Source organism: Trifolium pratense, linkage group LG1 (genome assembly GCF_020283565.1).
Source record: "Trifolium pratense cultivar HEN17-A07 linkage group LG1, ARS_RC_1.1, whole genome shotgun sequence".
Classification (NCBI taxonomy): domain Eukaryota; kingdom Viridiplantae; phylum Streptophyta; class Magnoliopsida; order Fabales; family Fabaceae; genus Trifolium; species Trifolium pratense.
The window spans coordinates 3,821,167-3,848,742 of NC_060059.1; the positions used below are offsets into that span (position 1 = coordinate 3,821,167).

A 27,576-nucleotide genomic window follows, 5' to 3' on the forward strand; every position below is an offset into this window, starting at 1 on the left:
AAATTATCCAAAACAATATTAACGATTGAGAACAAAGTCAATGAACGATTGAGAGGAAGCGAACAAAGACGAAAGATGTTAACACCAACGTGATAATTTGTGTTTCTGATTTCTTAGGGTTCCATGATTTTGGAACCAACGTTTGCTTTTCTGACTTCTTTGAGTAAATTACTGATTTTTAGTTATATAATGATGTATAGAGGTTTATTTTAGTTGTTATTATTATATAATGTAAAGAGGTTTATTTTATTGTTTTTTAATTATCATTAATTATTTTATTATTTTTTAATACTTTTAAAATATTTAATTTTTAAAAAAGTTTAATGACATTGGAATGTTTTTTAATTATCATTAATTATTTTATTTTTTTAATACTTTTAAAATATCATTAATGAGCTCGACAAATCAGCAAAATGTTGACCAAATTGAGTTGGGAGACTAAAATTCAGAAAAATCTAGAATAGGGGATCAAAAGTGCAGGTTTATCAAAAATATATATGGGGATCAAAAGAAGAAAAAATGTGTGTAAAAGTAGAGATCTTAAGCTAATGGGTTGAGCCAAATTAATAATAGCACATTCAACCTCGTTACAAACATTAGCTCATTATTTTCCTACCCAATTGAAGAAGAAAAAAAAGTGTGTTTAAGTAGAAATCTCAAGCTAATGGATTAGGCCAAATTAATAATAGCACATTCAACCTCGTTACAAATATTAGCTCATCCTTTCTATGCCCAATTGAAGAAAAAAAATAAGTAGAGATCTCAAACTAATGGGTTGGGCCAAATTAATAATAGCATCTTCATCTTCGTTACAAATATTATCTCATCCTTTTCCTGCCCAATTGGAGGAAAAAAAGTGTGTATAATTAGAGAACTCAAGCTAATGAGTTGTGCCAAATTAATAATAACACCCATAACTTTATTACAAACATTAGCTCATCATTTTCCTGCACAATTGAAAAGAAAAAAAAAGTGTGTATAAGTAGAGATCTCAAGCTAATGAGTTGAGCCAAATTAATAATAACACCCCCAACTTTGTTACAAAGTGTGTCTTTTGCATAGTGGAATATTTAAATGAAGAAAATATAGAGGAAATTTTTACTCTTTTTAATATAGGAGAAAACAACATTTTGCAGTCACCAAGGTCAAGTTCTTGAATGAATTTTCAATATATTTCTCCTTGTATCTCTCCTTCTCTTTAGCTCCATCCATCACACGCTTGTGTTCTTTGTCCTCCAACTTGGTTGATCTTGTTGAATGACCACAGTAGCTAGTGGCTCTGAACATGATATATTAAATTCCTCTAGAAAGAAACCAAAACCTCTTCATTATTGTGAAAAAAAAAACTCAATCATGTCATGTACTTATAGGTTTATTTTTGTAGCGCTTATATGCTAATACATGAGTAGTGAAGATAAATGACATCTATAATGCTTAGTGAACTTTAATGCTTACCCAACTAAGTAAAAGAATATATTTTTTTATATTAAAATTAATTCTTGCCCTTGGGGGATGCTAAAACATTTAGGCATTTAATCACAAAATGCGCGAATTATAGATACATTTTCATGGTATGACTCTGCTAAGCCTGATTACAACTTGGTTCAGCTCGGTAGCTAGAATCATATTTTGTACGCGGTCTATCGTAGAAGCAATAGAGTTAAGGAATGAACAAAATCATGGCATACATATGATTCTTACTCGCTTATGCATAGAACTGTCACATTTACAAAATCTGATCATAATCAAAATAAGTACCAGGGTGGCTACTGGCTGGGACAGGGAGAAATCCCGTTCTAATTTTAGTATTTAAAACATAATAAAATGTGAAATGAACCTTATTCTATAGAGTCAATATGACATGGAACAAACAACTTAGTGAAAACTTTAAAGAACATTCATGCTTCCTTTTGTTGAAAATATATATTCTGATTGCTGTAGGACAATTTAGACGCACGCAGCCAATGAGATCAGTGTTTGGTTTTTGGCTTCTTCACAATCATCACAGTACAATGAGCATGATGAGCACAGTAGTCCTTACACTACCTAATACCGCCCTGCAAATAAATTCAATCTCAAAGAATAAGTAAATAAGTACCTATATGTTAAGCGCCTATGCGACAAACTTTTCATTAAGTTGTTTATCCGAACATGAAGTATTTATCAGACACTCATTTCAACCAATGATTGTAAATTTGTAATGCAATTGAATGATAAATGTGATCATAATGAACTTGTACCTTTTTATAGCTCCATAACCATGACTACCAAGAACCAATATTGAAGCATGGTGCTTCTCCACAGCATCACAGAGAACATTTCTAGCATCACCTTCCACCACTTCCACTACTATGTCTTTTACCTGATAAAAAAACTATATCAAATGATAATTCACATGTCTGCCCACACAATATATTGAATTTTGATTGTAAGACATCAGAAATGAAGTAAAATTATATAGTATTAACAATGAATAATTATACCTGTCAGATGAGCAACATAAACATTTGAAGCCATTGTTAGAATTAAGGTTAATTGGTATACATCGACAGTGTAAAACTTTTTCACACATGTATCAAATCATAAACTAACCTATAAGTGACATTATGGTGTCCCCCAAAGTGACTTATGAAACCAAACCTCTTCAAAGAAGTAATAAACTAATCACCATAAACTCATGCACACAGTCAACTCAAGAACATCCCAATAGAAAATAAGTATGAGTTTCCTACACCATTCACTTAACACACTAATTGCCTTTAGAGAAACAAAAGGAAATAACTTTAATTGCCTTTATAGATACTAAATTGAAGATACCAAGACAGTCAATTGGATAGATACTTTATAGAACAATACATTTACCAAATGTAGTCATATGCATATAAAGTTTAAAGACGGTCAATAAAAAATAAATACAAAACATGAGAAGGAACGACAAAGGCTTTATTTTTCTTCTATGGTAGGCTTTATTTTTCTTTCACAATCAAATGAGAGTTTTCATTAATAAATAAAAACTGAACCTAATTGAAATTTAGTGGAAAATTGAACCTGAAAACTGAATATAATTGGAAATAAAGTACCAGATATTCAAAGAACCACCTTACACCACCACCACACTAACTCTTGCCCCCAGATCTGGACAGAAAAAAGGATTAATCAGCAAATAATCAATTATAATGAAATCAAGCAAATACATATGTGCACTTCTACGATCAGAAGAATGATGAAATCAGAAAGAATATCTTGAAGTGTCAAACAGCTAGTAACAATTAGATGTGTCAAACATACATCATGCATGAATCATGATTCATGAGAATATCCTGAAGTGTTTTCTCTCACATTTCACGGTGTCTAAATAAGGGGAGTGATTTGTGAACTATTTAACTTCAATTAATATTTATAATTATGTATATAACTATTATGTTTCTGACAATAACATTAATAGATGAAAGTTATCTCACAGGTAGAATTTTGGATTAATTAAAATCATAATGATTTTATTTTGATTCACTTGGTAATGTGTAGGGAAAACAAAGTGATGCTCGGTTTAATTTTCCTAAAGGCATCACCATGGATGATAGAGGGAATGTTTATGTTGCTGATACTCAGAATCATCCCACTAACAACTCCTAAGAAGTATGGATTATTAACTAAAAGATAGAAACAAATCATAATATAAATGAACTTAATCATATTGTTGAATCAAAATATAACCAAGAATAAAGAAATAGTAGTCAGGTAAAGTTTTCAATTCAATTATCCAAGTTCAAAGTCAAATAATAATACACATAGACATGTAATGGTGAGGAGAAGGAGAGAACTACTAAATGTAGTGTGCTTCATAACACCAGAATCAAACAACACCAAAATCCAAACCGAATTTTCAATTGATATTTGAGAAATTTCATAAACCTAAAAAAAATTGCACACATTAATTTACCCTATTAAAAGTATCTTCATGCTTATACATGTAAAATCCATACAAAGAAAATTTGAACAATTTGGTGAGAGAGAAGTGTCAGAGAATCTTGGATTTGAATTTTCAAAGGAATGAGTATGGGGAAGAGGAGAGAGAAGTTTGACAGAATCTTTGTACTTTACGGCTGCTATTGCCTATTGTTGGCTATTGTTTTTGAAATTTTTGGAGGGATTTAGAAATTTGAATTTGTTCATGCTTGCAATTTGGAAGAGTAGACATATTCACTAAAATGGGTATTTTTGCGAAGTTGAGTAAGGAAGAGAGTTCAAACTAAGAAAGAAGGGAAAGATTCCAAATAATTTTATGGTCTGTCATATCACACACAATGATAGAGCAACAATTCTCCTAATAAAAAGTTTCCTAATTTGAAATTGTTTTCATGCTACAACTTAAGTGAGCTAATTCATATTACAAATTCAAAACCTAAGCTAGCTAATAGAATCCCAAATTCAAAATAAAAAATTACTGATAAAGAAAAGGCATAAAGACAGACAGAGGGGAAAAAACATCAGGTCTAAAATTATCACATATCAAATATTAGAGGAAATTAATTTAAGGTTTGGTAATCTCAAAAACGTATCTAAAAGTTACAAATTCAAGAGAAAATAGATATATAAACCTCCAAGCAGTGACTATACACATGGTTGGTCCTTGAAATACCAAAAAATAGATAAAAGTATATGCACATGTGTGTGCTAAATCTGGCTTTGCTGCTCCTTCCTCCATGAAATCATGAGAGTAATTTGTCAGTATGAACCATGAAATCATTAACACAGGTGAACAAAATATTCACATTCAAAGAAACTATCATCTATCTAAAAGCTATTAATGGCTTAAATTGATAAATAAAATGAAAAGTAAGAACATTAATTGTGATAACATGCTATAATGTCTGTCTTAAAAATAATCTGCCTATTGCAGTATAGTAATCTACTGATATTAGTAATAAACTTATTAGATATGCAGATAGCAATCTATTATCAAAGCTCAAAACTCATATCATTTGTTAGCCAAGATTGTTATATGAATGGAAGAAAAAAAATTAGATCTAGTATATACCTTTTTTTAGCCAAGACTACACCTCGTTTTGTTATTATATCTAGCTTTTGCTTGTGCTACAAAAGTGTTTGATGTGGAATTGCACCAATTAAGTGGAGAATAAATTCAAAAACTGCAGCAACATTTACACTTCAATTGATTTATGAAATTGCATATCCAAAATTCATAAATGATATGATTTGAAACTACAATTTAATGAAGAAACATGAAAATAATTATCATTAGCAAAAAAATTAAGCTCTTACCCCTGTTTGTCTGCCTTTTCTAGCGGTAAAGGATCCAACTTTGAAAATCAACAAAATCTCTGCATTTAAAAAACAACAAAATCATCTAATGAACAATAAAACCCATAGATCCAAAGTTATATTATTTTATGGAAAAATAAACACAAACAGAAGCAATATAAACTTGTAGAAATTATAATTAACAATAAATAAAAACTCAAACTTAGAATGTTAAATGACATACCACTTTCATCAACCACCAAACTCTGAGTCGACATATGCACAAATAAAATATGATGTGAGTAGAAGGAAGAAGCAATATCAGATTAAAAGAAGACAAAATTTGGAAACCCTTACCCTCAAACTGGAGGTCGCCACTGCACTGCTTCTTCGTTCCTTATTGTAAGGTGAAAAACAGAGATGGATGAGAAAAAGAAAAAAAACAAAGAGGGAGAATCCTTGTAGATGAAATGGAGGAAAGAGAATAGTCACAAAGATAATAGTTGTTTTTGAAATTTTTGGAGGGATTTTGAAATTTGAAAGCATTGGTAAATTAGTCAAATTTGCACAACTTTTTTGATTTTTCACCAAAATGGAAGTTTTTGTGAAGATGGAGAGATGAAAGAGATGAACAGCAAGTAGAAAGGGGAAATATTCTTTCTCTTCTTTTTTTTCCTGTCAAAGTGTTTAAATAAATCATTAAAAAAATACGATGGAGAAGAGACCTTTTTTATAAATACTTAAAGTTACTGAAGTAAAAGCTAACAAATTATCAGTTTTCACTAATTCTTTCACTAATTGCATATAAATGATGGTTTAGTAAAGCACAAAAAATAAGACCACAAAACCATCAATTTTCATATTGAGACATTTTCACAAACACTTTGAGTGCTCACTTTTACAATCAAAGCTATGTACCTCACCAACTCTCGCTAAAGTAAGGAATTCAAAGAATGACAATAATTCTTTCTATCTAAATCAAACTAAAAGTAATTAAAAGTATCAAACTATAAGTAGTCTACTTATACGGTGACATAGGCATCACAAAAACACTATCCACAAAAAACAAAAAACAAAATTGAAGTATGAAATTAATTATGGAAATGAACATGGAAGAAATTGCAGAAATATAGTAAATATCTATGAAAATATACCTTTAAACTCCATTCTCTTCACAACAACAAAGAAACCAAGAGGAGAACTGGAAGTACGAAATAACGAAAGAAAATGCAAAAATCAGAATCGAAGGAAATAAAATAAAAAGAAGTTTTCCCACTTTGCATCATGTTATAATTGAAACTATTACAATAAGCAGTAAAAAGGAAGGAAAAAAAAACATTGAGAAAAGATGAAGCAATCAATTAAAGTTCATAAAAATTACTCAATCAAACCCCAATTTGCGAACCTGAACAAACAATAAAACATAAAAAATAAAAAAATAAAAAAACATAATATGTAATCAAATCATAAAATAAGAAAGGGATTGAGAAGCAAGTTGAAACCTTCCTATTTGAGGAAGCCTTTCAACTTGCAAAGCTGAAGATTAAGATACACCAAAAAGATTAAGATACACCAAAAATTTGTGCAAAGAAGATTAGAAACTACAGTTTGATCAATAAATGCGAAAACAATTATCATTACCAAAAACATTAAGCTTTTACCTCTGACAATAATGTATGAAAGATAGAAAGACTTTTGTATACTCACTATAAAATCAGATACTTCAATACCAATTGATGTGAAGATGTCTCAGCAATGGAGAAGATAGAGAAAACACTAAATCCACAACCTTCAAATGTGATGAAGCTTTCTCTAATGTTGTAAAAACTCCTGAAGACTCTATGACATAAACAACACCAAAATCACTCCAAGGGATCTCCACAGGATCTCTGAATACAAAAATAAAAAAATATACATGTTAAACCAATTTTGTAAGGCTCTATAATAATAACACCTCCACAAATATTGTCGATCAGTAATGTAATATTGTAATATCAATTTCAATTATCATATCATAACTTATAGATACTAACTTGAAGATACCAAGACATTCAACTGCATAGATACTATATAGAACAATGCATTTACCAAATGTAGTCATAAAGTTTAAAAAGAGTCCATAAAAAATAAATATAAAATAACATGAGAAGGAACAACAAAGGGTCAATATCATAGTTAAACAATATCAATTTTACAGTGAGTCCCCTGATATAAGAGGATTAAAGAAACTATAACAAATAAGTAACTTATTACAGGTACACACTATAACAACAATGAGCAACTCATTAACAATAAAGGTAGTATTCGTATTAGCTATCAACTTTGAAGTGCAAATATCAATATTAAAATAACTAATCAAAATGACTCATTTACACAATTATAAAAGGTAGTATTTCAACAAATTTAGCCAATATCTCAGCACACAATTCGTTACAATCCAAATTTGAAACCATAGATTGATCAAGAAACATGATTTCAAATTATCATTACCAAAAAAGGGGCATTGAAACTCATCACTCGAAATCCAACATCAGCAGCTCTATCACACCATCCAACGTTCAAAGACTCTGTATGAACCTAAATGTAGTATTAGCAAACAAATAAAACCAAAGATAGGAAACAAATACGCTAATTAGTTTGTGTTTCCCCCAACTGCATAATCCATTACAATCAAAACAATCTGAACAATAAAAAACCCATTGAAGTAACAAATTAGCATGCACAATTAATTAACAGTGTATTTTATACAAACTGATCCAACAGATAACCAAAGAAGTCCTTACCTCCTTAACAATGTAGTTAACAGTGACAAAGGGACTTGTGGCTTATAATCTCTCTTGCCACTTTCTCATCAATCTGGAATTTGTGAAGCAGAAAAAGAAAGAAAGAAAATAATCTCATAAATCAAAATAATAACCATAAATACAAATAAAAGATATTGAAATCAATAAATTAGCAACTATGAAAAATAGAAACAACTAATTAAAGTGGGTGTCACATAAGTAAAATAGGTAACAACTAATTGATAGGATATTTTATATTAGTAGTTGCTAATTTGAAATCAAATTAAAAATAGGTTGTTATCAATTGAGAAAAATTAGGAACTGGGGTTATCTAACAATTAAAACTTATTTACCAAAAAAAAAACAGAGAAAGCCAATAACTGCACAATAATTAATATACCAAAGCTTAACAAAGCTAAAAGAAATATGTAACTTCATAAAACCATACTCAAAGTCAAAACAAACTCATGAAAATTACCTTGGTAGTATGAAATCCCCAACTTTGATTGAAATTAGAAAACAAATTAGGACCACTGATTAAAGCAAACATTGAAATCAATAGAGTTAGAAAAACAATTATTATATGTACCAAAAAAAACAATTATTATAGAAAAAAAATTAAACAATAGATTTCGAAAATCAAAAGACATAACCTGTTTTTTAGAGAAACCCTTTAGATACCTGCATATCAATCGACCAAAGAAAATACATAAGTCATTAAAGAACAATGGTGAAACCCACAATACCTCTTGAACCGGTTCCAACGCTGTGTCCTTGTCCATGGCGGTTCGGACGAAGTCGTTGTGGTTCATTCATTTATGCAGAAGAGAACCAATTCAAGGAATAGCAGAGGGAGAAGAGGTCAAAAAAAAGAGAAATAGGGGGAGGTTTGAGATTCAAAATTTGAATTTTGGAAGATGGGGGAATTGATTTGTGTTTTGTTTCAAAGCTGTGAAGAGAGAAGGATGTTTCACATAATAGTGATAGGTGTTGTTTTTGAGATGTGAAGATTAATCTCATTTGCTAAAAGAAGAACAATTCTGAAACCTGAAAGTGACGTGACCATGTTATTGTTGTTTGAATTGAACGTGAATGAATTCTGCCAGCAATGTTGTTTTTTGTTTGACTCCGTTTTGGGCTTAAACAACATGGGCCTTGCATTTGCGGTCCATTTTAAGGCCCTTTCATCATTCCTTCATTCCATTTTCCCTCCAATTCCAAATTTGAAAACATTGCTCCATTGAGGTAAAAAATTTGTCATTTAATGATACCTAAAATCCTATGTGGAATGGCTTAGAGATTGACACATGTCATTTTTTGCTATTTAGTGTTGCTCATTTGTGTAGTTTTAAAGATTTTGTAGCAAAATTAAGTGAAATAGATGTGCTTGCTAATAGCTGAAATAGTAGGAATCTTTATCATAATTACTATTAATGGCAATCTCTTTGATGCTCCTATGTTGCAGTTTTATAAATTTTGAACTGATAGGGTGGGATTGTGAATGTTCTGAGGGTGTTTTTTATTATCAACTTTCCATTATAGCAGAGTTTTCTTAGTTACCTATTTTTTGCATTAGCATTTCTGTTTGAGATCATTTAATCAAGTTGTACTATTTATATTTTTCAGGTTCCAAATTTAGGCTCATCAGCAGAAATGACGCATTCATCATCATCTAGTCACAATCATTAGAATCTTGGACATGGAACTAGTAATGGATTTGGAACCAGTTATGAGCATGGGAGCTAGTCAGGGAGCTGATCACAATTGCATAGTCTTAATTTCAGTCTTTATCAATGAAGAATGAATACTTAGTTTTTTTTCTTTCAGTTGATGCTTTTAAGGAAGATTATGCGTAATGCTGAAGAATCTAATGAATTGATGCCATCTTGCCATAAAAGAGGTTCAATCTAAATTTTGGATAAATTTTGCATACACAATTATGAAATTTTGGGTTTGAATTTGGATGATGTTCAATCTAATAATATCGACTTTGAGCATTGTGTTAGACTTTCCGAGCAAATGTTGTGAATTTTATGTTACCATCTAGAAGATTGCAATTAATTAATTCTTCTCCATCTGTAAGATTGCATCGCCATCTAATATGAGCATCTCATCTTCAACCCCTTGCTCACTCCACCATCACTATTCTTTCTTTCTCAAACTTCAAAACCTAGGAAAACCTTCCTCCGTCCAAAGATTGACTGCAAGATTTAAGAGAGAAATGGTAGTTTATTGATGGTCTTCATAGGATTGTAAGATGAAATTGCTCCTCCCAACACCGTGAATCATTCACACTGCATCAACCAAACTATCCTAGTCTTCTTGTCCCCCATCTCTCGTACCCAAAAACTTCACAACACAACAATGCACCATGCTCACAACTCGGACCGATTATGTAACTTGTTCTCTTTGATTGTATAAAGCTGGTTCCGATGAGTCAAGATGAAGGTTTGGAAGAGGGTCAATGTTACTATGGAGGCGGTATTGAGTAAGTGATGATGATATGCGTTGTTGTCTTGCTGCGTTATGCGAACAAGTTCGCAACAAGTTAATAGCCTATAACGGCAAAATGATATTTGATGAAATTAAATTGTCTAAAATATCTATGTTTCCAGATCTACAACGTTGATGACGCCAAAATTATTGATTAAATCTGCATTGGATCAAAACTAACTTGACAATTTGAACCGAACAAACACTGCATTAGCCAGGACACAAAACAATGTCGCAACAAGACGACAAACAACATAACGTCACACTATAAAACGACAGAATCACAAGAGGAAAATTATAGAGTAAAGAGAAAGTGGAGTGAAAACTAGATTTTTCTGTGTTGTTGAGAGTTAAAATTGGTGATGAGTTGAAATAAAATAAAAATTACAACAATGTCCTATTTTTCCTCAAAAGTGCTACAAAGTCCTACTTTTTAAGAAATTATGCTGCGTCAATCCTTGCGTAAGATGACGACACTGCCACTTCCACCATTGCAATGGAGATGGCCCCACTCCTATTGTCGCCATTGGCCCACCTGCTTTCTTTTTTTTTTTTTAAGGCAATACGCATACTATACAATACACATATGACATGGATACGGCGAGACGAGAAAAATTTAAAATTTAAGATACGGTACAGCCAAAACAATTTAAAAAATTTAAATTTAAAATTTAATATATAAATATGCAAAATATGTAAACATCAATAATAAAATAAACATTCACATTCTTAAAATGTTTCAGAACGTATTTGATTTTTTTATTAAAGAAATAAAGTTTAAGATCATCTCCAATGGTGAGTGCCTATTTCTTAAGAATCGGTATCTAATAGGTACTCCCATTGGAGCAAAATAGAAATGAGTACCTAATAGGTACTAGTTCTAAAATAAACAATAGTACTTATATGATTTTTGTGGGACACGTTTATAATAATGTAAAGTTATTGGTGAGATGTGTTATTGGTGGGATAAATTTAGAATTTTTCAAGAGATGTTGGGTTGGAGGGGTTGAATACTTATTAAATACTATTATTAAAAAATTATAAATGAGTGATGTGTATCCGTGAGGTCCACTTAAGTACTAAAAAATGAGGAGCTCCATTGTGGATGCTCTAAGTATTAAATTATTATTTTATTTAAATAGATACTGAGTTATTCAGACACCTACAGATCATGTGACTAAATGCGGACATTGTGGACCTTCACAACATAAATGTTGATATTTTTGTGTCTGCTTTTCAAGCTAAAACCACCTAACTTCGTCATTCACTAACTAAACCATAAACAAACAAAACAACTATCACGTTTCTTTGTTCACTTCCTTCCACCGACTCATTCACTCTCTATTCTCTTCCTTCCAAATCCATCTCACTATCTTTTTTTCTACAATGGAAGATAATGAAGAATGGGTTCTGGTGCGTGCTCCCTCACAGAAAGACTTGTGGAACCCAACTTCACCAAATGCTGCTGATGAATCTTCAAGGCCCTTGAAGGTTACTTTTTCTGGGCCTGCCAAGTACTGGACAGATGCTATCCCCATCGGAAATGGTAGTCTTGGTGCCATGGTTTGGGGTGGTGTCCAAAATGAAGTTCTTCAGCTCAATGGTAAATCAATCAATCTTAAAGATTCAATCTTCAAGATTTTAAGTTTAGTTGCTGTTTATTTTTTATCAAAATACCAATCAATGTGAAACTTTATGGATATTTGTTAGTAAATTACATTTACAATTAGAGAAATGTTGCTAATAAACAGAAATATTTCATTCCCATTTTGTCTTAATTCATTGTGAGTTTGTGACTTAAATGAGCTTAACTTCCGATTTGTCTTTGATTGATTCAAGGCAATGTTGTATATAATGCGGTCATCCGAAATAGTAGACTATGGTATTGATTGATTTTATTTAGGACTATACTATGTTAATGGTTATTTGGGACAATGCTGATGTCTGAGTGACACATCACGCGTAGATGCTTTGATTTGAAAGGAAGACAATGTGGTGTACTTAATATACTTTCAATCATTTTTTAGTTCCTTCAAGATTTTTGTTGGATTCAATGTGGTCCATTGAGAAAAAAATTCCCTGGCATTTCTAGTTGCAAATTTATTCAATTGAGAGATTTCAGGAATGAGTTCATGCTGCATTGTTCATAGCAAAATCAATCTGATATGGCTTTTAAGTTTTTCTCATTTAAAAGCATACTAACACGAGGATTCAATTTTTTTTCCCTAGAGGACACATTATGGACTGGGGTACCTGCCAACTACACCGACAAAAATGCTCCTCAAGTGCTGGCTGAAGTCCGAAAACTTGTTGACGACAAAAAATATCCCGAAGCTACAACAGCAGCTGACAAATTGTCAGGAGCTCCTTCTGAAGTATGTAACATACTACAAACTGATATATAATCATTTCTACATTTTATGAGGAGCTATACTATTTATTAGACTGATTTTAAGGGTTGATAACCAAGGAACACATATATAAATAGAGTAGTCCAAATAGTTTCTATTTTTCTACAATATAAATCATGTGTTTTCTATTGTTTATGTAGCAAGTTGTGACCTCCTGTTTTTTGTTTTAAATGAAGGTATACCAACTTCTTGGCGATATTAAATTAGAATTTGATGATTCTCATATTAAATATTCGGAAGAGTCTTATCGCAGGGAGCTTGATTTAGATAATGCAACAGCAAAAATAAAGTACAATGTGGGTGATGTCGAATTTACCAGAGAGCATTTTGTTTCTAATCCGGACCAAGTACTAGTGACAAAGATTTCCACAAGCAAGCCAGGGTCATTATCATTTACAGTATCTTTGGACAGCAAATTACATCACAATTCGCGGGTCAGCGGACAAAATCAGATAATAATGGAAGGAAGTTGTCCTGGCAAAAGGATCCCGCCACAAGTGAATTCAAGTGACGAACCAAAGGGAATTCAGTTTTGTGCAGTTCTTGATATGCAGATTAGTAATGACAAAGGAGTTATACATGTTTTGGATGATAAGAAGTTTAAAGTTGAAGGTTCAGATTGGGTTATTTTGTTTCTGACAGCTTCCTCATCATTTGATGGTCCATTTACTACTCCTAAAGACTCTAAGAAGGATCCCACTTCCGAGTCCTTGAGTAAAATGAAGTCTGTGAAAAGCTTTTCATATAATGATATTTACGCACGTCACTTGGATGACTATCAGAAACTATTTCATCGGGTCTCATTGCAACTCTCTAAAAGTTCCAAGACTGTTTTAGGACAACATACTTTGGGAGGCGAAGATACTGTTCCAACTTCATCAAGAGTTAAATCATTTCAAAATGACGAAGATCCTTCCTTCGTGGAGCTTTTGTTTCAATATGGTCGATATCTACTAATCGCTTGTTCACGTCCGGGAACTCAGGTGGCAAACCTACAGGGTATATGGAACAAAGATGTTGCGCCGGCATGGGAGTAGGTTTTCCCTTTATTTTTCACCCCTCCTCTATAGTTTCTAGATTATAAGGTGGCTTGGAGTTACAGTATGGATAACAAGTATCAAGTAAATATCTAGACACAAGTTTTTATAGAATTCATGAAATTTTATAATGTGTCTCTTTTTCTGTCATCCAGTGGGGCTCAGCACTTGAACATTAATCTTCAAATGAATTATTGGCCATCCCTTTCTTGCAACCTACATGAGTGTCAGGAGCCACTATTTGATTACATTTCCGCTTTGTCTGTCAATGGTAGTAAAACTGCAAAGGTATTTTGTTTGTTTACTCTTTCATTCATATAATTCTTGACATTTTATGTAACCAAAGAATCACTTATAATTATGCTTGTCAGCTATCAGGCAAGCAAAAGAAAAATAATCTTGCATATTGCAACCCACATGCATCTGACCACCATGTTGTGAATTTAATATATTCTATACAGAATTTCATTTGATCTGACATGCAGGTGAACTATGAAGCAAATGGTTGGGTTACACATCAAGTTTCTGACGTATGGGCTAAAACATCCCCGGATCGAGGTATGGCTGTTTGGGCTTTATGGCCAATGGGTGGAGCTTGGCTTTGTTGTCATCTATGGGAGCATTACACTTATACATTGGATAAGGTAAGTTATGGTTTTTGAATAAACTATCCAAGTCTTAATGTCATCGGCTCAAAAAAAAAGTAATCTTGTAATAACATCTATTAGTAAAGGGGGGTCTAACAAGTATAGATTTCCCCCGAGTTATTAGATTTGCAGATAAATAACTGTTTTATCCTGAAGAGTTGAATATTCCTATAAGTTGTACTAGGGATGATGGAAACACAACTTGCTTTGAGCGATTTTCGGTTATTATGTTTTATTTACAAAATGAGTTGGTTATTATGTTTTATTTACAAAATGAGATTTCAAGCTGGTATTAGCACAACAAATACCTTGTTTAGCTACAATGATTAATAGTTTTAGGAGACAACATGCTGTAAAATCATTGTTGACGGCTGAAAAGAGGAGTATATAAAATCTCATGTTTCATTTTATGGGTGTAAGGGTGCATTGGTGCAACTTATTTATTGCTGTCATTATCAACAAACCATTGAGATTATACTTATGTAACATTTAATGGATACAATCTGCTGAGGGATGGAAAATATACTATGGCGATACATATGTGTTATTTTATTTGCAAATAATTATTGTGTTCTTAAAGTAGACTTGCTCTATCCTTTGTGCTATATTACACACAAACACCGGTTATTGGGTAAGTGATGATTGATTTTTCTTATATTAGGAATTTCTAAAAAATAAAGCATATCCTTTGTTGGAAGGATGTACATTGTTTTTGTTGGATTGGTTGATTCAAGGCCCTGGTGGATTATTGGAAACTAACCCATCAACTTCACCGGAACACATGTTCATTGCACCAGATCAAAAGCAAGCTAGTGTTAGCTACTCATCAACCATGGACATTTCAATCATAAAAGAAGTTTTCTCTATAATCATTTCTGCTGCTGAGGTGAGCTGATCTTAGTTCTCAAACCAATACTAGACATTAGTTTTTAGTTATCCTAAAATTATATTGGTCACCGAGTTTGTCAAAAACAGGTTTTGGGAAGACATGATGATACTACTATCAAGAGAGTTATTGAGTCTCAGTCTAAACTTCCTCCTACAAAAGTTGCTAGGGATGGTTCCATTATGGAATGGGTATGTTATTTTATTCAATATTAGTTTTCCTTCTGTTCATATTTGCCGTGTCAATTTGTCAAGCTTTTGTCATCTAATATCTCGTTCTGATTTGCAATAACAAAATGGATGTAGACTAGCAATTCCATGTTAAATTTAACACCTTATTTATTTGATAGGCTGAAGATTTCCAGGACCCGGATGAACATCATCGACATGTTTCACATCTGTTTGGCTTGTTTCCGGGGCACACAATAAATCTTGAGAAAACTCCGGATCTTTGTAAAGCCGTGGATTATAGTCTAATCAAAAGAGGTAGTTTACAAGAGCTTTAAATGTTGAATTTGTTTTTCTCCAGACATAGTAGTTAATTTAGCTATATATAGTGTATAGTAATAGAACTATGTCTGTTCGCTTTGAATAGTTAAGTGATTTTATGCAGTAAAACCACTAGGTAATGTAGAAGAATTTCACAACAACTATATTACCTTCTCAAATTAGGAATTTCCATGTTTATGTTCAACCTTGTATTCCAGAAAGACATAAGGCTTTTTTTTTCAGCTTTAATACTTGAAATATACAACTCAATAGTAATTGCCATTCTTGCATTGTGCTATAGGAGACGAAGGTCCCGGGTGGTCAACGACTTGGAAAGCTGCATTGTGGGCTCATCTTCACAACAGTGAGCATGCATATCGCATGATAAAACACTTGATTGTCTTGGTGGACCCTGCGCATGAAGGAGATTACGAAGGAGGGCTTTACAGTAACCTGTTCACAACACATCCTCCATTCCAAATTGATGCAAACTTTGGGTAAGTCTCATCTTTAACCGTAACGTTTGTGTATCTTGCCAGTGTCACCTTCGTCATATTGAAACTCGGGCTAAAATGTGTTCCCTTAGAAATCTTGCGTGCGACGAAACTAGGAAATTGTACTCATATTTTTTATATAGTGTGGCTGATAAAATCATCATTGTTTGGTGTCAGTTTTACATCAGCAATTGCAGAAATGCTTGTTCAGAGCACAACAAAGGACCTCTACTTACTTCCGGCATTGCCTCGTGATAAATGGGCAAATGGTTGTGTCAAAGGATTAAAAGCGCGTGGTGGCGTGACAGTTAACATCTGTTGGAAAGAAGGAGATCTGCATGAAGTTGGTCTTTGGTCACAAAACCAGAATTCCAGAATGAGACTGCATTACAGAGGGAGCATGGTCATGGCAAAACTATCACCAGGCAGAGTTTACTCGTATAATAATCGGTTGAAGTGTGTTAAGACATACTCCCTTAACGAAGTGAATCCTTAAATGTTTTTATTCTTCCAATTTTGCAATAAAGTCTTAAGGAACATGCATTACTTTTTACAATTTGCTATTGGACATAGTTTGCTGGATCCTGATATGTCTTCTTGTTTCCTATAACTATTCTTCCGCGAGTTATTTAGCCTCGGAAGATGTAATTTAATGGAGAAGCATTTTGTTAATGCAATTGTCGTGTTGTTTTCGCTTTGAATATTAGTATTGGAACTGACATGGTTGTTTGAAAGTGACACCCATATCTTGAACAAGCATAACGCCACTTCACAGAGCCCGTGTCTCTACAAAGATGGAACTGCTAGAGCTAACTTTACAATAGGATACCTTCACGGCCTGGCCATGATGATCGCGGAGGATACCTCCACATGCTGATCCATTGGCAGAGACACGAGAACTATCCACATTCATCTTCAAAGTACCAGGAGGTTTAACCCAATCAATAGTTTTATGGACAAATTGGTTAAAGTTCATTATCAATATGATTTACCTCGGAGCACATTACTACCATAAAACTGGAGCAATAGAATCAATGAACATCGTGGCTCAAAATAAAAATTGTCGATATAAATATCTGTCGGTAATATTTCTTTTGGTTCTAACCCAAAGGGTCCGTTTGATTTGCAAAACAGAACAACAAGGGACAAACGTTTAAGGTATTAAACCAAATTTGTGTTGTAGGATGTTTGGTGGACAAAATGTTATTTTGGTATTTTAGACAACTTGTGCGAAGGACAAAAAGTTGTCCCGTGGTTCTGTGGGGACAAAAATTTCAGTTTTTGTCCTGTCCTTGGACTTCAGTTTGTCCAGTATCAGAAACAGTTTTAAAATCAAACACAGTAAAACATAAGTTGTCTTATCCAGTCTCTTATGTTTTAGCAGATCAAACGCACACCGGAAAAAAATAACTTGTTTTAGTCTTAGTTTAATTCAGTCGTGGACACTCCAAAAAAATCACTAAAAACAATACAAACAAACTTCATGTGACGCCACTAATATATTACTCTCTCCGTTCTTTTTTAAGTGTTTTTTTTTTAATTAGTAACACCAAATTAACAAAGTATATTTTTGCATTTTATCTTCTATTATACTCTTATTTTAATCCACCAATAAATGCTTATTTTTTTTCACACACTTTTCCTTTCCAATAAATTTAATATATTATGTAAAAAAAATAATAATATGTTATGTACCAAAAGAAAATATAGAAAAAATTAGTTTTATTAAAAAAGATAGAAGTAATTGACAATAAGTATAATTGATAAATCATACCCTTAAAATACTCAAAATGACAATTAAATAGAAATGTTAAATCTGATGTCAAAAGACACTTAAAAAGGAATAGAGTGTGAAGTTTAAATCATTTTTATGTTTTAATTTTTTTGAATATTAATAAATTATTCATAATTGTTCTTCATTTTCAAGGATTAAATGCGACTTTTAGAATGATCACATATATCAATCACCAATAACATCATCAACCAACTACATGCATAACAACCCCAATATATTTATAAAAAATACATGCATAACACCCCAATATATTTATAAAAAATTTTGTTCTCTCTAATTTTTCATGTATTAAATGACTCTTGGAGTCATGCATGTCATGTGATAATAAATATTATCAGAGGCGGAGGTACATGGGGGACAAGGGGTGGTTGTAGTCCCCCCTAGCCTTTTCATAATTTTTTTACTAGTACTAATAGTATTATACATATCTAGCTATTGGACCTTACTTCTTATGGTAAAAAAATGTTTTATTAACATTGTAAAGTACACAAGAAATAATAATAGAATAAAATAAAATAAGTTGAGAAGTAAAACTTAATTGTTCTCCTCCCAATCTCCAAATTGCAAAACCCTAAAGAAGCTTTGGACCACTTATTTTGTCTTCTTCTCCAATTTCATTCATCTCCAATTTCTTTCCAAGTAGTAGATTTAAATTTAATATATATACTTTTTATTGTATTGTTTTCTTGGTAAGTTGTTACTTTATTTTTCTATCTCACTTTGAGCTACATCTTTAATTTATTTTAAGAATTAGCACCTGATTAACTTTATTTTTTCATAAGATTATGTTAGTATTTGTTAATTGTTAGGTTGAGACTTGTTTCTTAAGTGCTTGCATTTGTCTTATCTAAATTTATTTGAAAAATTGTGTTTTTCGCTAGTAGTCTAGTGATTAGAAATTTCACTTTTAAGGTAAATAAATGGAGTGTTCGAGGTTTGAAACCTGACTCCTGCATAATATATACGATGTCCCTACCAACTGAGCTAAGCTCACGAAAAAAAAAATTGTGTTTTTGTTAGGTTGAAAATTGGTTAGAGAAAAAATCATTCCCTCATATTTTAAGAGGAAAAGAGAGAGATAATGAAGAAGTAGTGCATTTAAAAATTTACTTTTTTTATATACTAAATTATACCTTTTAACTAACCAAAAAAAAAAATTCATCCTTTTAAACTCGGTCCCCCCTATGATTAAATCCTGGCTCCGCCCCTGAATATTATATATGATGAAAATAAAAAAATAATTGTAAATGTCCCCGCGAGCCTAACTCAATTAGTAGGGATATTGAATTCTATATATAGAGTCGGAGTTCGAATCCCTGATCTTCCACTTATTTACCTCGAGAGGCGAATTTCTAGTTATTAGGATACTTACCAAAAAAATTAAAAATTATATTCCTTATTATATTTATGTATTATGTATATATTATCTACTCCTCCGTCCCAAAATATAACAGAAAAAATAATCATTTTTCTTATCACAAATTATAATAGAAAAACAAACATTTATCTTTTTCGAAATTTTTTTTTGCTTATTAGCATAAAATTAAATACAGCTTGCATTTAATTTACTATCTCTTGTGTTTTTTTTCCATTACTAATAATCAAAAAAATTGTTTTTGCATCTTTCCATGTATCTAATTTCAATAAATGCGATTTTGCCCTTATAATTTGGAATAAATGAAGTACCAAATCACTAATTTTTATTTTTTGTTGTATTTTTTAAAATCAAATAGAGAGAGAAGAGAAAATTATTTGCAACACCCTAGGTATAATAAAATAAAATGAAAATAAAAGAGAAAATATAAAATACTAGGGACATAAATCAAACCACATGATCGTCCAATCGGGTATAGAGATAGTCTTGAAGAGTCATGAAAATGTCAACTGTTTTGAACGGTTAGATTCATCAATGTATACATATTAACTCTCTAAAGACTTCATATATGTGGTGATATTTTATATTACTCTTGAAAAGACCCATAAATGTTGAAATGGTGTATGATAGCATACATTCAATGCAGTCTTTATTGCCGCCGTTTTTTAGCACGACGGTGACACGATAAACATTCACCTCCTCCAATGCTTTATACTCACAAAATATGTCACACGTGAAATATGTCGCTTGTGACCGGATCCATTGAAAGCGGATAGCAATTTTATTCCACGGCCTTCCAACACACCAGTAATTTTTTAATCATCTCACATAATCCGCTACGGTTAATGATACAAATAACACAGTAAGAATAATGCTAGCAACACACTCTTTAACAAACACACTCCAACACACTCTCTTTTATTGGTTGAAATTCACATGGGTCCCATAAAAAAATGTGGACCCATATAACTTTTATGGGACCCATATAAATTTTAACCAATAAAAGAGAGTATGTTAGAGTGTGTTTGTTATTGGAGTGTGTTGCTAGCACTCCTCAACACAGTAATCATTAACAACTCTTACTATCAAGCTCCATGGAAATATTTCAAAATTCTTTGTAATTCTCATGCTTCAAAAAATAAATAAATAACGATTATTGAAAGTTGTAAAAAAAAAAATTATGGCACCTAACCTAAGTTTTATACTTTATTTAAAAATTTGTCTTACATAGTTTAGAAATTCATACATTGGTTTCTTTTAAGTGTATTTTTATAATAGTAACACCAAGTTAGCGAAATATATTTTTATATATTTTCTTTTTATTATACTTAAAATGATAATTATTGCCCCAAAAAATATGATTTATTGTCCCAATTATAAATTTTAAGAGAAAATACAATTTTCAAAGAGAAAAATGTTTTTTTTTTCAGGCTAAAAATCACTTTTTGAATTCAAGCTAGACCTCAAACTTCTTAACATTTAGCTCAATTAGTTATGCTACTCATTTGATCCCAAAATTTCATACAAACAAAAAACTTACAGGACCGACAAAGTTCAATTTTTTTTTTTGTGGTTTTCACCCTCTGGTTCTTAGAGGAAGAGGGCCCTAATAGTCCAGAGTTCGGAGCGAGTTCTGGCATCAAGTGGTTTCAGTTTCCTCCCAAATAAGACAAAGTTCAATTTTATTAGATAAAAAAAAACTTTAATTTTAAAATTATGAGACTATTTTTTTAAAATTAAAATAAGAGACTAAAAATACAACAATGACAAAATAAAATATAAAGAAAAATTAAGTTTATTCTAGAAAAAAAATAAAAATCAAAGGGAAAGCAAATACGACGTCGTTCCATGTGAATTCGATGCAAAATAACCTACTGTACCAATATTCAGTATACCACTGTGAGTCTTGACACAGTCCACTGAAATTCTGAAACAAAACAAAACCCTCAAAAAACCCTAAAAACAGTGTCTTTGTGATTTTCCTATACACAAACTAAAATGGCGTTGCGATCTGGATCTCTATCTCGCTCCTTCATCTCTTCAGCCAGGAATTCCCTTCGCCCGGCGGCTCCTTCTCCTCTTCCCCGTCTCCGTCCACCGCCACTTGCCACCCCTCGAACTCAGCCCCGCCTCTTTTCCATCCCTCCTACCACTTCCAGGTCCAAACCCTAATTCCCAATTCCAATCATTTTCCTTAATCGATTATAAATTTAACGAAATTCTGAATGTGTTGTTTGTTCTGTTTTTTTATTTTTGCAGGAATTTCGGGCAATTGGGTTGCATACAGTCACTTTTACCACTGCATAGCACGATGGCTGTAGCGTGTCTCACATCTCACCTTGCTGTCAATGCACGAGCTTGTAGCGAGCTGTCCAATGGTACCTTCCGTCGTTCTTGTCAAGATCGCTAATATTCTCTTTGTGAGTCTTGTTTGTTTAATAGGAATGTGTAATGTCTGAAAAATGTTCAAATCATTTTTGTTGTCTGTGAAAAATGTTCCTTTTTTGTGAGATTTTAAAAATAATTTAGACTTTAGAAATCGTTAAAATTGTAGGTATGATTAGATATTAAAAATTAGTTAGTTGTGTTTTACTTCATGTGAAGTGATGGATTGGGTAGAGATTTGTGAATCTGTGTCTAGCTTGGTTGATGATAAGGTATTAAGGTATTAAGATTTGAATTTATAGGGATGAATGGAAAAGATGGGTGATGCGCAAGGACATCAATCAACCAGTGGGGAGAGACGAATGCTGCATTGTAGGTTCCTTTTTTTTTTTTCCTTTATTCAAAATTATGATTCAATAATCAAATGTACGGGTGAGTGAGTGAGCGGTTGATGATTCTTAGAGATGATCTTGAGCACTAGTCAGATTTTCCTGAACATCAAAACTGATTTAATCATTTTTCATTACAGACAATTTTGTTTCCCTCGGGCATGTCCATTCTATGTGGTATTTTGTTGTTAATGTTTAAGATTTTTGCTGAATAAGCAATTATAAGTTATTGATGTAGTCCTCAGTTCTAACTGAATCAAAACCTAAGATTGTATCCCTAATCATTTTGTCATTGCTAGGTTTTCATTTTCTTTAACTGTATTTAACTTCTGTGTTTTCAAGTTTCTACACCATTCTGGAAATGCTATTGTTAATATATAAAATTATTTGTGTTTTTCAACTAGAAATATAGAAGCTTCCCATAAAATGTGACGTGAATTGGAAAATTTTGGCACTTCTTTTCAATTTATTCCATGCATAAATTTGCTCACTTTCACAAAAATAAAATCCATGCAAGAGTCGTCTGAAATGGCTGTATTTCCAGCCCTTTCATCCGTTATTCTAATACTACTAATTGGTAAACTCCATTCCTTTCACAGGTGATCCTGATTCCTGAGGTGATGTTCTAAATTCCCATTGATTTTGATTATTATGCTTAAACTTAAAATCAAATGAGAATGACCTCTTTGACACAAGTTCAAATAATTTACTATGAAAAATGAGTTTTTTGTGGCAATGAAATTGCTTTCTGGTTGAAATACTTCCTACCGAGACAATTGAAACCTTCAGGCAGCTTGGCATGGTAGTCAAATTATACAGTCTGCCTTTTTAATGTGAAGGATGATTACAACCACTTCCCATCCGTTTTGATATTCAGTTTTCTATAAGTATTTTTGTGTTAAAAATTAAACTTATATCAACACTGCTTATACATAAGGTATTTGTTGGAAGTGGCTGTTGTGCTATGATAGCTTGACCTTTTTTTTGGAAATTCATGTTCATTTCGTGCTTTCAAATTCGATGTAGCAATTGCATTGCATGCTTTTGAGGACATAATTTGTGAAAGAGCAGTGATCTAGGTTTAGCAATATTGTCTAAAATCTTAATGCCATGTAATACTAATGTTATTTTATGATTTGCTTTGATGTTGCAGTTACTTGAGCAAGCTGTTGGATTTTAATGGCTGCTTGAGCCAATAATTATGGGGAATATTAACTGGGATGTAATGGTTGTAAGAATCTTGAACGAGAGACTCTCATCTGTTATGTTTTTTTGACTCCGGAAGGAAGAACCTGTTTTATATATATTCAAACTGCAATAGCATTCAAAATTAGTTATTGATTCTTGTTATCATGTTTCTTTCAACTATTTCGGAATGATAGTGTTATTCATGGCATGATTTGAGGGGATGCTTTTACTTTTTATTGAAGTTGGGAACTGGGAAGTAAACAAACCAGTGGATAATACGTTATGGTTGTACTAGGATTGCATTTTAGAAGTGGAGTCATAATCAGTAACCGGAGATTTTTAACAAGCACATATTTTAACAATTCAATATTTTTATGACTATAATCTTAAGATTGAATTAACTTATTGTCTGTATATATATAAATTTCTTGAATGGGGGTACATATTTGTCAATAAAGAAAGGGAATTGGTTACAGGGAGCCGTTAGCATCCATCCTTTAGTGAGATTGAATTATCAGATGACTGGCACGGATTATAGTGTCCTATTACGGAAGTACCTATAGGCTTCTGTGGTTTCTTTTGAAATCCTTGCCCAGATGAAAACAACTTGTTCAGGGGGGGGAAAATACGATGTCAAAATTATAACTCTTAATGAGTGAAAATCAAATACTACTATCTTTATATCTATCTAGTAAAAACTAATGATTGTTGTGTACAAAGCTTCCACACCTAGAAAAATCCTTTAGGGCCCGTTTGGTGCGCAGGATAGCATAGTGACAGGATAGGATATAAAACAGGATAAGGATAGGATAGGATAACAGCAGGATAACAGTTATACTCAGTTATCATATCCTGTGTTTGGTGCACACAAGATAATAAACATGCTAACTATTATATTTTGTTTTTAATACATACTTGCTCATAATAATATGATAAGATATATAACATATTCAATTGACAAAATTACTCTTGTAAAACAATTGTTATTTTTTTAAAATTATTTTGTAATACTTTGAATTTTATAAATAAAAAATATAAATAAGTAATCAAATAACTTTATATAATAATCATTTTACTTTAAAATAAAAAATATAAATCAGTTTCCTATTTGTCAATTTTTTAATAATCATTTTACTTTAAAATATTATAATTTTAGTAAAATTTTGATTTTTTAGAATATATAAATTACAAAATTACTCATATGAGAAAATCACATATATATTTAAAAATTAATTATTTTATTATTTATATTTTATTAATTTTATTTTATGTATTTTAAAATATATTTTATAAAATAAATTAATAATTTTTTTTTTCTTATCCTATCCTGCTGGTAACCCAGCTCAAATTCAGGATAAGAATTATAACTAGAGAGACAGGATAGGATAAGCTTCAGGATTAACTTATCATATCCTGCTGTATCACCAAACACTGGATTGCGGCAGGATATGATACAGTTATCCTATCCTGTCTCTTATCCTGTGCACCAAACGGACCCTTAAAGAATAGCTATCAGCACAACACTGTTCAATTGTGGATGTATTCAACTTGGCTGCTTGACTAGTGTCACCATCGAAGACATGACATGAGTTGTTCCTTGAATTCAGTGTTATACAATTCATTGACCAAACAGTTTCTATCTCTAGTTTACATTCCACAAAGCTGTTCTGTGATTTGTTGGTGTCTTGCGAGGTGTCTTTTTCCATTGTCCATTTCAGAGACTAAGAGAGTAAATGTGAATATAACAGCCTTTACAAAGTACAAGTGGCTTCATCCAGGTCCACTGAAATGGATAAAACTAAAATTGTTCTAAGTATTTTACAAGGGAGGGAGTTAATTGTGCTGTCCTACTGGTTACTCAAATACTGTCTACAGACGATATTTTTTCCCAAAATTTCTGATTTTATAACATCCGTTACTTAAGTAGCATATATGTAAAAATAGGGTGCACGAGTAACTAATACGGTGACAAAAGTAGCTCCCTTTACCAAGAGCATTTCCGTCGCTTGATTCTTCGATATTTTAGAACACACAAAATTGTTTTAAGTATTGGACCATATCTAAGTTTTTGCCATGGTGGAGAACATTTGTCATGCTAGAACATTTGACAAACTGTTCTGTTCTCAACAATATAAACCTGTCTTTTCCAACACTTATGTGAGAGAGTCTAATGAAGTCATGAAATAAGTTTAAGGTCTAGGTTGAATTCACTTTGTATGTTCTTGTTATTTTTTAGCATTAGAGATATTTGAGCTGATAGTGTGTGTGTCCCACTCAAACCAACTTAAGAACGATATATTGCCAACTACAAGTTTGAAGAGGAACACCAATATGCCCCAACAAGAAAACACTCAGCATATGCTCTGACTCGACAGTGTAAACTATTAAAAAATAGTAACAGACCATGTTATTATCTCTTTTCCAACTTTACATCAACATTATTGGATACAAACAGAAACAGGGTACCATTCTTCCCCCACAATGCATCATATCAAAAAGCAATGAAAAGCCAACCTAACCCTACTTTATATGTATATATATGCCTAAGCTCACAAGTCATATCTTACTTTCACTATCAAGTGGAATATAAAAGGTGAAAAATAAACAAATTAATTCATATTCCAATAATCAAAGTGGATAAACATGAAGACTCCATCTTGGCAACTCATCATATCTATAATCTATCCTACTCAAAAAAGTATATAGCAGGTATATATTTGTGAATTGAGGTAAGAAGCATATATGGCAGGCAGTTCAAATAAATTATGATTCGATTTTGACAGTGGATAAAAAGATATATAGTATTGTCAACTATATAGCCAAGAAAGGTTAGGAGTTAGTAAGGAGAAAAGAGGAAAATGTGAAAAAGATTATAGTGGGGAATCATAAGCTTGAAAGGAGAGTAACAGTGAAGATGACATAAGCATTGTTCCCTACAGTCTATAACAGAACCAAGCATCACTAGGTGGGGTTACTGATTGGGATGAAATAAAATAAAGATCCTATCTAACTTCCATTACACTTTGGTACACTTGTTAGTTTTTTCTTCTTTTGAATCAACCTTAAAAAGGATTCTAATAAGCCTTTTCTTATCTACTCTACTCAACTTCCCTTGAACACCAGAACAAACTCATCTGAGAGTTTAGGAAGAAATGATGATCAATGAAGATCAAACAAGTCTTACAACAACAGCCAAGGAACAACCAGGTGAAGCGATGGACAGAAATACGAACGGCGATGATGGAAGCGGAGATGACAGTCCCAAAGAGTGGTTAAACCTGAGCTTAGGAGGCACTTCAGTCTTAACAGCTGAAGAACCTGATTCACAATCAAGACCAGCCAAAGTTTTCTCCTGCAACTTTTGCATGAGAAAGTTCTTTAGTTCACAAGCATTAGGAGGTCATCAGAACGCTCACAAAAGGGAAAGAGGTGCAGCAAGAAGATATCAATCTCAGAGTCAGAGGACAATGGCACTAATGGGTTTGTCCATGAACAATATTCCAATGTTTCGATCACTTGGTGTCCAGCCTCATTCACTAGTGCACAAGCCATGCAGAGGTGGAACTATGGTGGCTCCGAGCTTTCAAGAAGCATATGCGGCAGGACTCGGAATGGCATGTACCTCTTTCACATCTGAGGATCATACTATTCCGGTTTGGCCAGGAAGCTTTCGTATGGTTCCACAGCAGCCCCAGCCACCACAAGAGTTACTCAAGCTTGATTTAGACCTCAGACTCTGATAGTTTTATCCGCCTTTTCAGCTTGAACAGTTTTCTAATTGATATAAGCAGGAAACTTACTCAGGTAGGAGACCCTTGACCTGGAAGTGTCAAATAACTCAGCAATGGTATTGCATAGTTATGATAGGAGATTTAGTTATTTATAATTTCCACTGTTTGTACATGAGTACATGTTAAGCACCATAAAAATTATATTATAACAC

The 27,576-nt window shown here is 32.4% G+C and overlaps 3 protein-coding genes and 1 long non-coding RNA gene across 22 annotated transcripts; 3 read left to right on the forward strand and 1 right to left on the reverse strand.

Annotated features, from left to right (window-relative positions):
- Nucleotides 1–1,048: 1,048 nt before the first annotated feature.
- Nucleotides 1,049–9,303, reverse strand: LOC123902808. Of its 17 annotated transcripts, none has more exons than XR_006807733.1 (15): nucleotides 8,792–9,276; nucleotides 8,699–8,726; nucleotides 8,524–8,578; nucleotides 8,046–8,118; nucleotides 7,753–7,829; nucleotides 6,970–7,151; nucleotides 6,417–6,463; nucleotides 5,620–5,937; nucleotides 5,507–5,528; nucleotides 5,284–5,342; nucleotides 5,039–5,150; nucleotides 4,599–4,695; nucleotides 3,081–3,135; nucleotides 2,241–2,362; nucleotides 1,661–2,057 (listed from the first exon to the last, which is right to left on the reverse strand). It is a non-coding gene; the product is annotated as an uncharacterized LOC123902808 (long non-coding RNA). The 17 variants fall into 17 exon arrangements; XR_006807744.1 differs by having other exon boundaries at nucleotides 5,039–5,094; nucleotides 5,620–5,658; nucleotides 6,993–7,151; nucleotides 8,792–9,275; XR_006807732.1 differs by having other exon boundaries at nucleotides 6,993–7,151; nucleotides 8,792–9,274.
- A 2,407-nt stretch (nucleotides 9,304–11,710) lies between these two features.
- On the forward strand, nucleotides 11,711–17,235 carry LOC123902810 (alpha-L-fucosidase 2). The gene is made up of 10 exons (XM_045952604.1): nucleotides 11,711–12,141; nucleotides 12,768–12,913; nucleotides 13,126–13,982; nucleotides 14,142–14,274; nucleotides 14,472–14,630; nucleotides 15,295–15,519; nucleotides 15,609–15,710; nucleotides 15,869–16,004; nucleotides 16,309–16,504; nucleotides 16,679–17,235. The coding sequence occupies exons 1-10, from the start codon at nucleotides 11,925–11,927 to the stop codon at nucleotides 16,995–16,997; spliced, it is 2,490 nt and encodes an 829-aa protein (XP_045808560.1). The 5' UTR covers nucleotides 11,711–11,924; the 3' UTR covers nucleotides 16,998–17,235.
- Nucleotides 17,236–21,555: 4,320 nt separating this feature from the next.
- Nucleotides 21,556–23,839, forward strand: LOC123902811. Of its 2 annotated transcripts, XM_045952605.1 has the most exons (4): nucleotides 21,557–21,830; nucleotides 21,931–22,049; nucleotides 23,045–23,062; nucleotides 23,599–23,839. In XM_045952605.1, the coding sequence occupies exons 1-3, from the start codon at nucleotides 21,670–21,672 to the stop codon at nucleotides 23,059–23,061; spliced, it is 297 nt and encodes a 98-aa protein (XP_045808561.1). In that variant the 5' UTR covers nucleotides 21,557–21,669; the 3' UTR covers nucleotide 23,062; nucleotides 23,599–23,839. The 2 variants fall into 2 exon arrangements, with proteins under 2 accessions (XP_045808563.1, XP_045808561.1); XM_045952607.1 differs by lacking the exon at nucleotides 23,045–23,062 and having other exon boundaries at nucleotides 21,556–21,830.
- A 2,459-nt stretch (nucleotides 23,840–26,298) lies between these two features.
- LOC123902812 (zinc finger protein 4-like) lies at nucleotides 26,299–27,576 on the forward strand. 2 transcript variants are annotated; one of them, XM_045952609.1, is made up of 2 exons: nucleotides 26,299–26,838; nucleotides 26,869–27,576. In XM_045952609.1, the coding sequence occupies exons 1-2, from the start codon at nucleotides 26,786–26,788 to the stop codon at nucleotides 27,371–27,373; spliced, it is 558 nt and encodes a 185-aa protein (XP_045808565.1). In that variant the 5' UTR covers nucleotides 26,299–26,785; the 3' UTR covers nucleotides 27,374–27,576. The 2 variants fall into 2 exon arrangements, with proteins under 2 accessions (XP_045808565.1, XP_045808564.1); XM_045952608.1 differs by having other exon boundaries at nucleotides 26,301–27,576.

Bases quoted from the DNA above. Each gene is read 5' to 3' on its own strand.
- LOC123902811 (XM_045952605.1), top strand. From the start codon at position 21,670: ATGGCGTTGCGATCTGGATCTCTATCTCGCTCCTTCATCTCTTCAGCC. The intron at 21,831-21,930 runs GTCCAAACCCTA...TTATTTTTGCAG, and splicing joins ATCCCTCCTACCACTTCCAG to GAATTTCGGGCAATTGGGTT.
- LOC123902810 (XM_045952604.1), top strand. From the start codon at position 11,925: ATGGAAGATAATGAAGAATGGGTTCTGGTGCGTGCTCCCTCACAGAAA. The intron at 12,914-13,125 runs GTATGTAACATA...TTTTAAATGAAG, and splicing joins TGTCAGGAGCTCCTTCTGAA to GTATACCAACTTCTTGGCGA. The intron at 15,711-15,868 runs GTATGTTATTTT...TTTATTTGATAG, and splicing joins ATGGTTCCATTATGGAATGG to GCTGAAGATTTCCAGGACCC.
- LOC123902812 (XM_045952608.1), top strand. From the start codon at position 26,786: ATGATGATCAATGAAGATCAAACAAGTCTTACAACAACAGCCAAGGAA.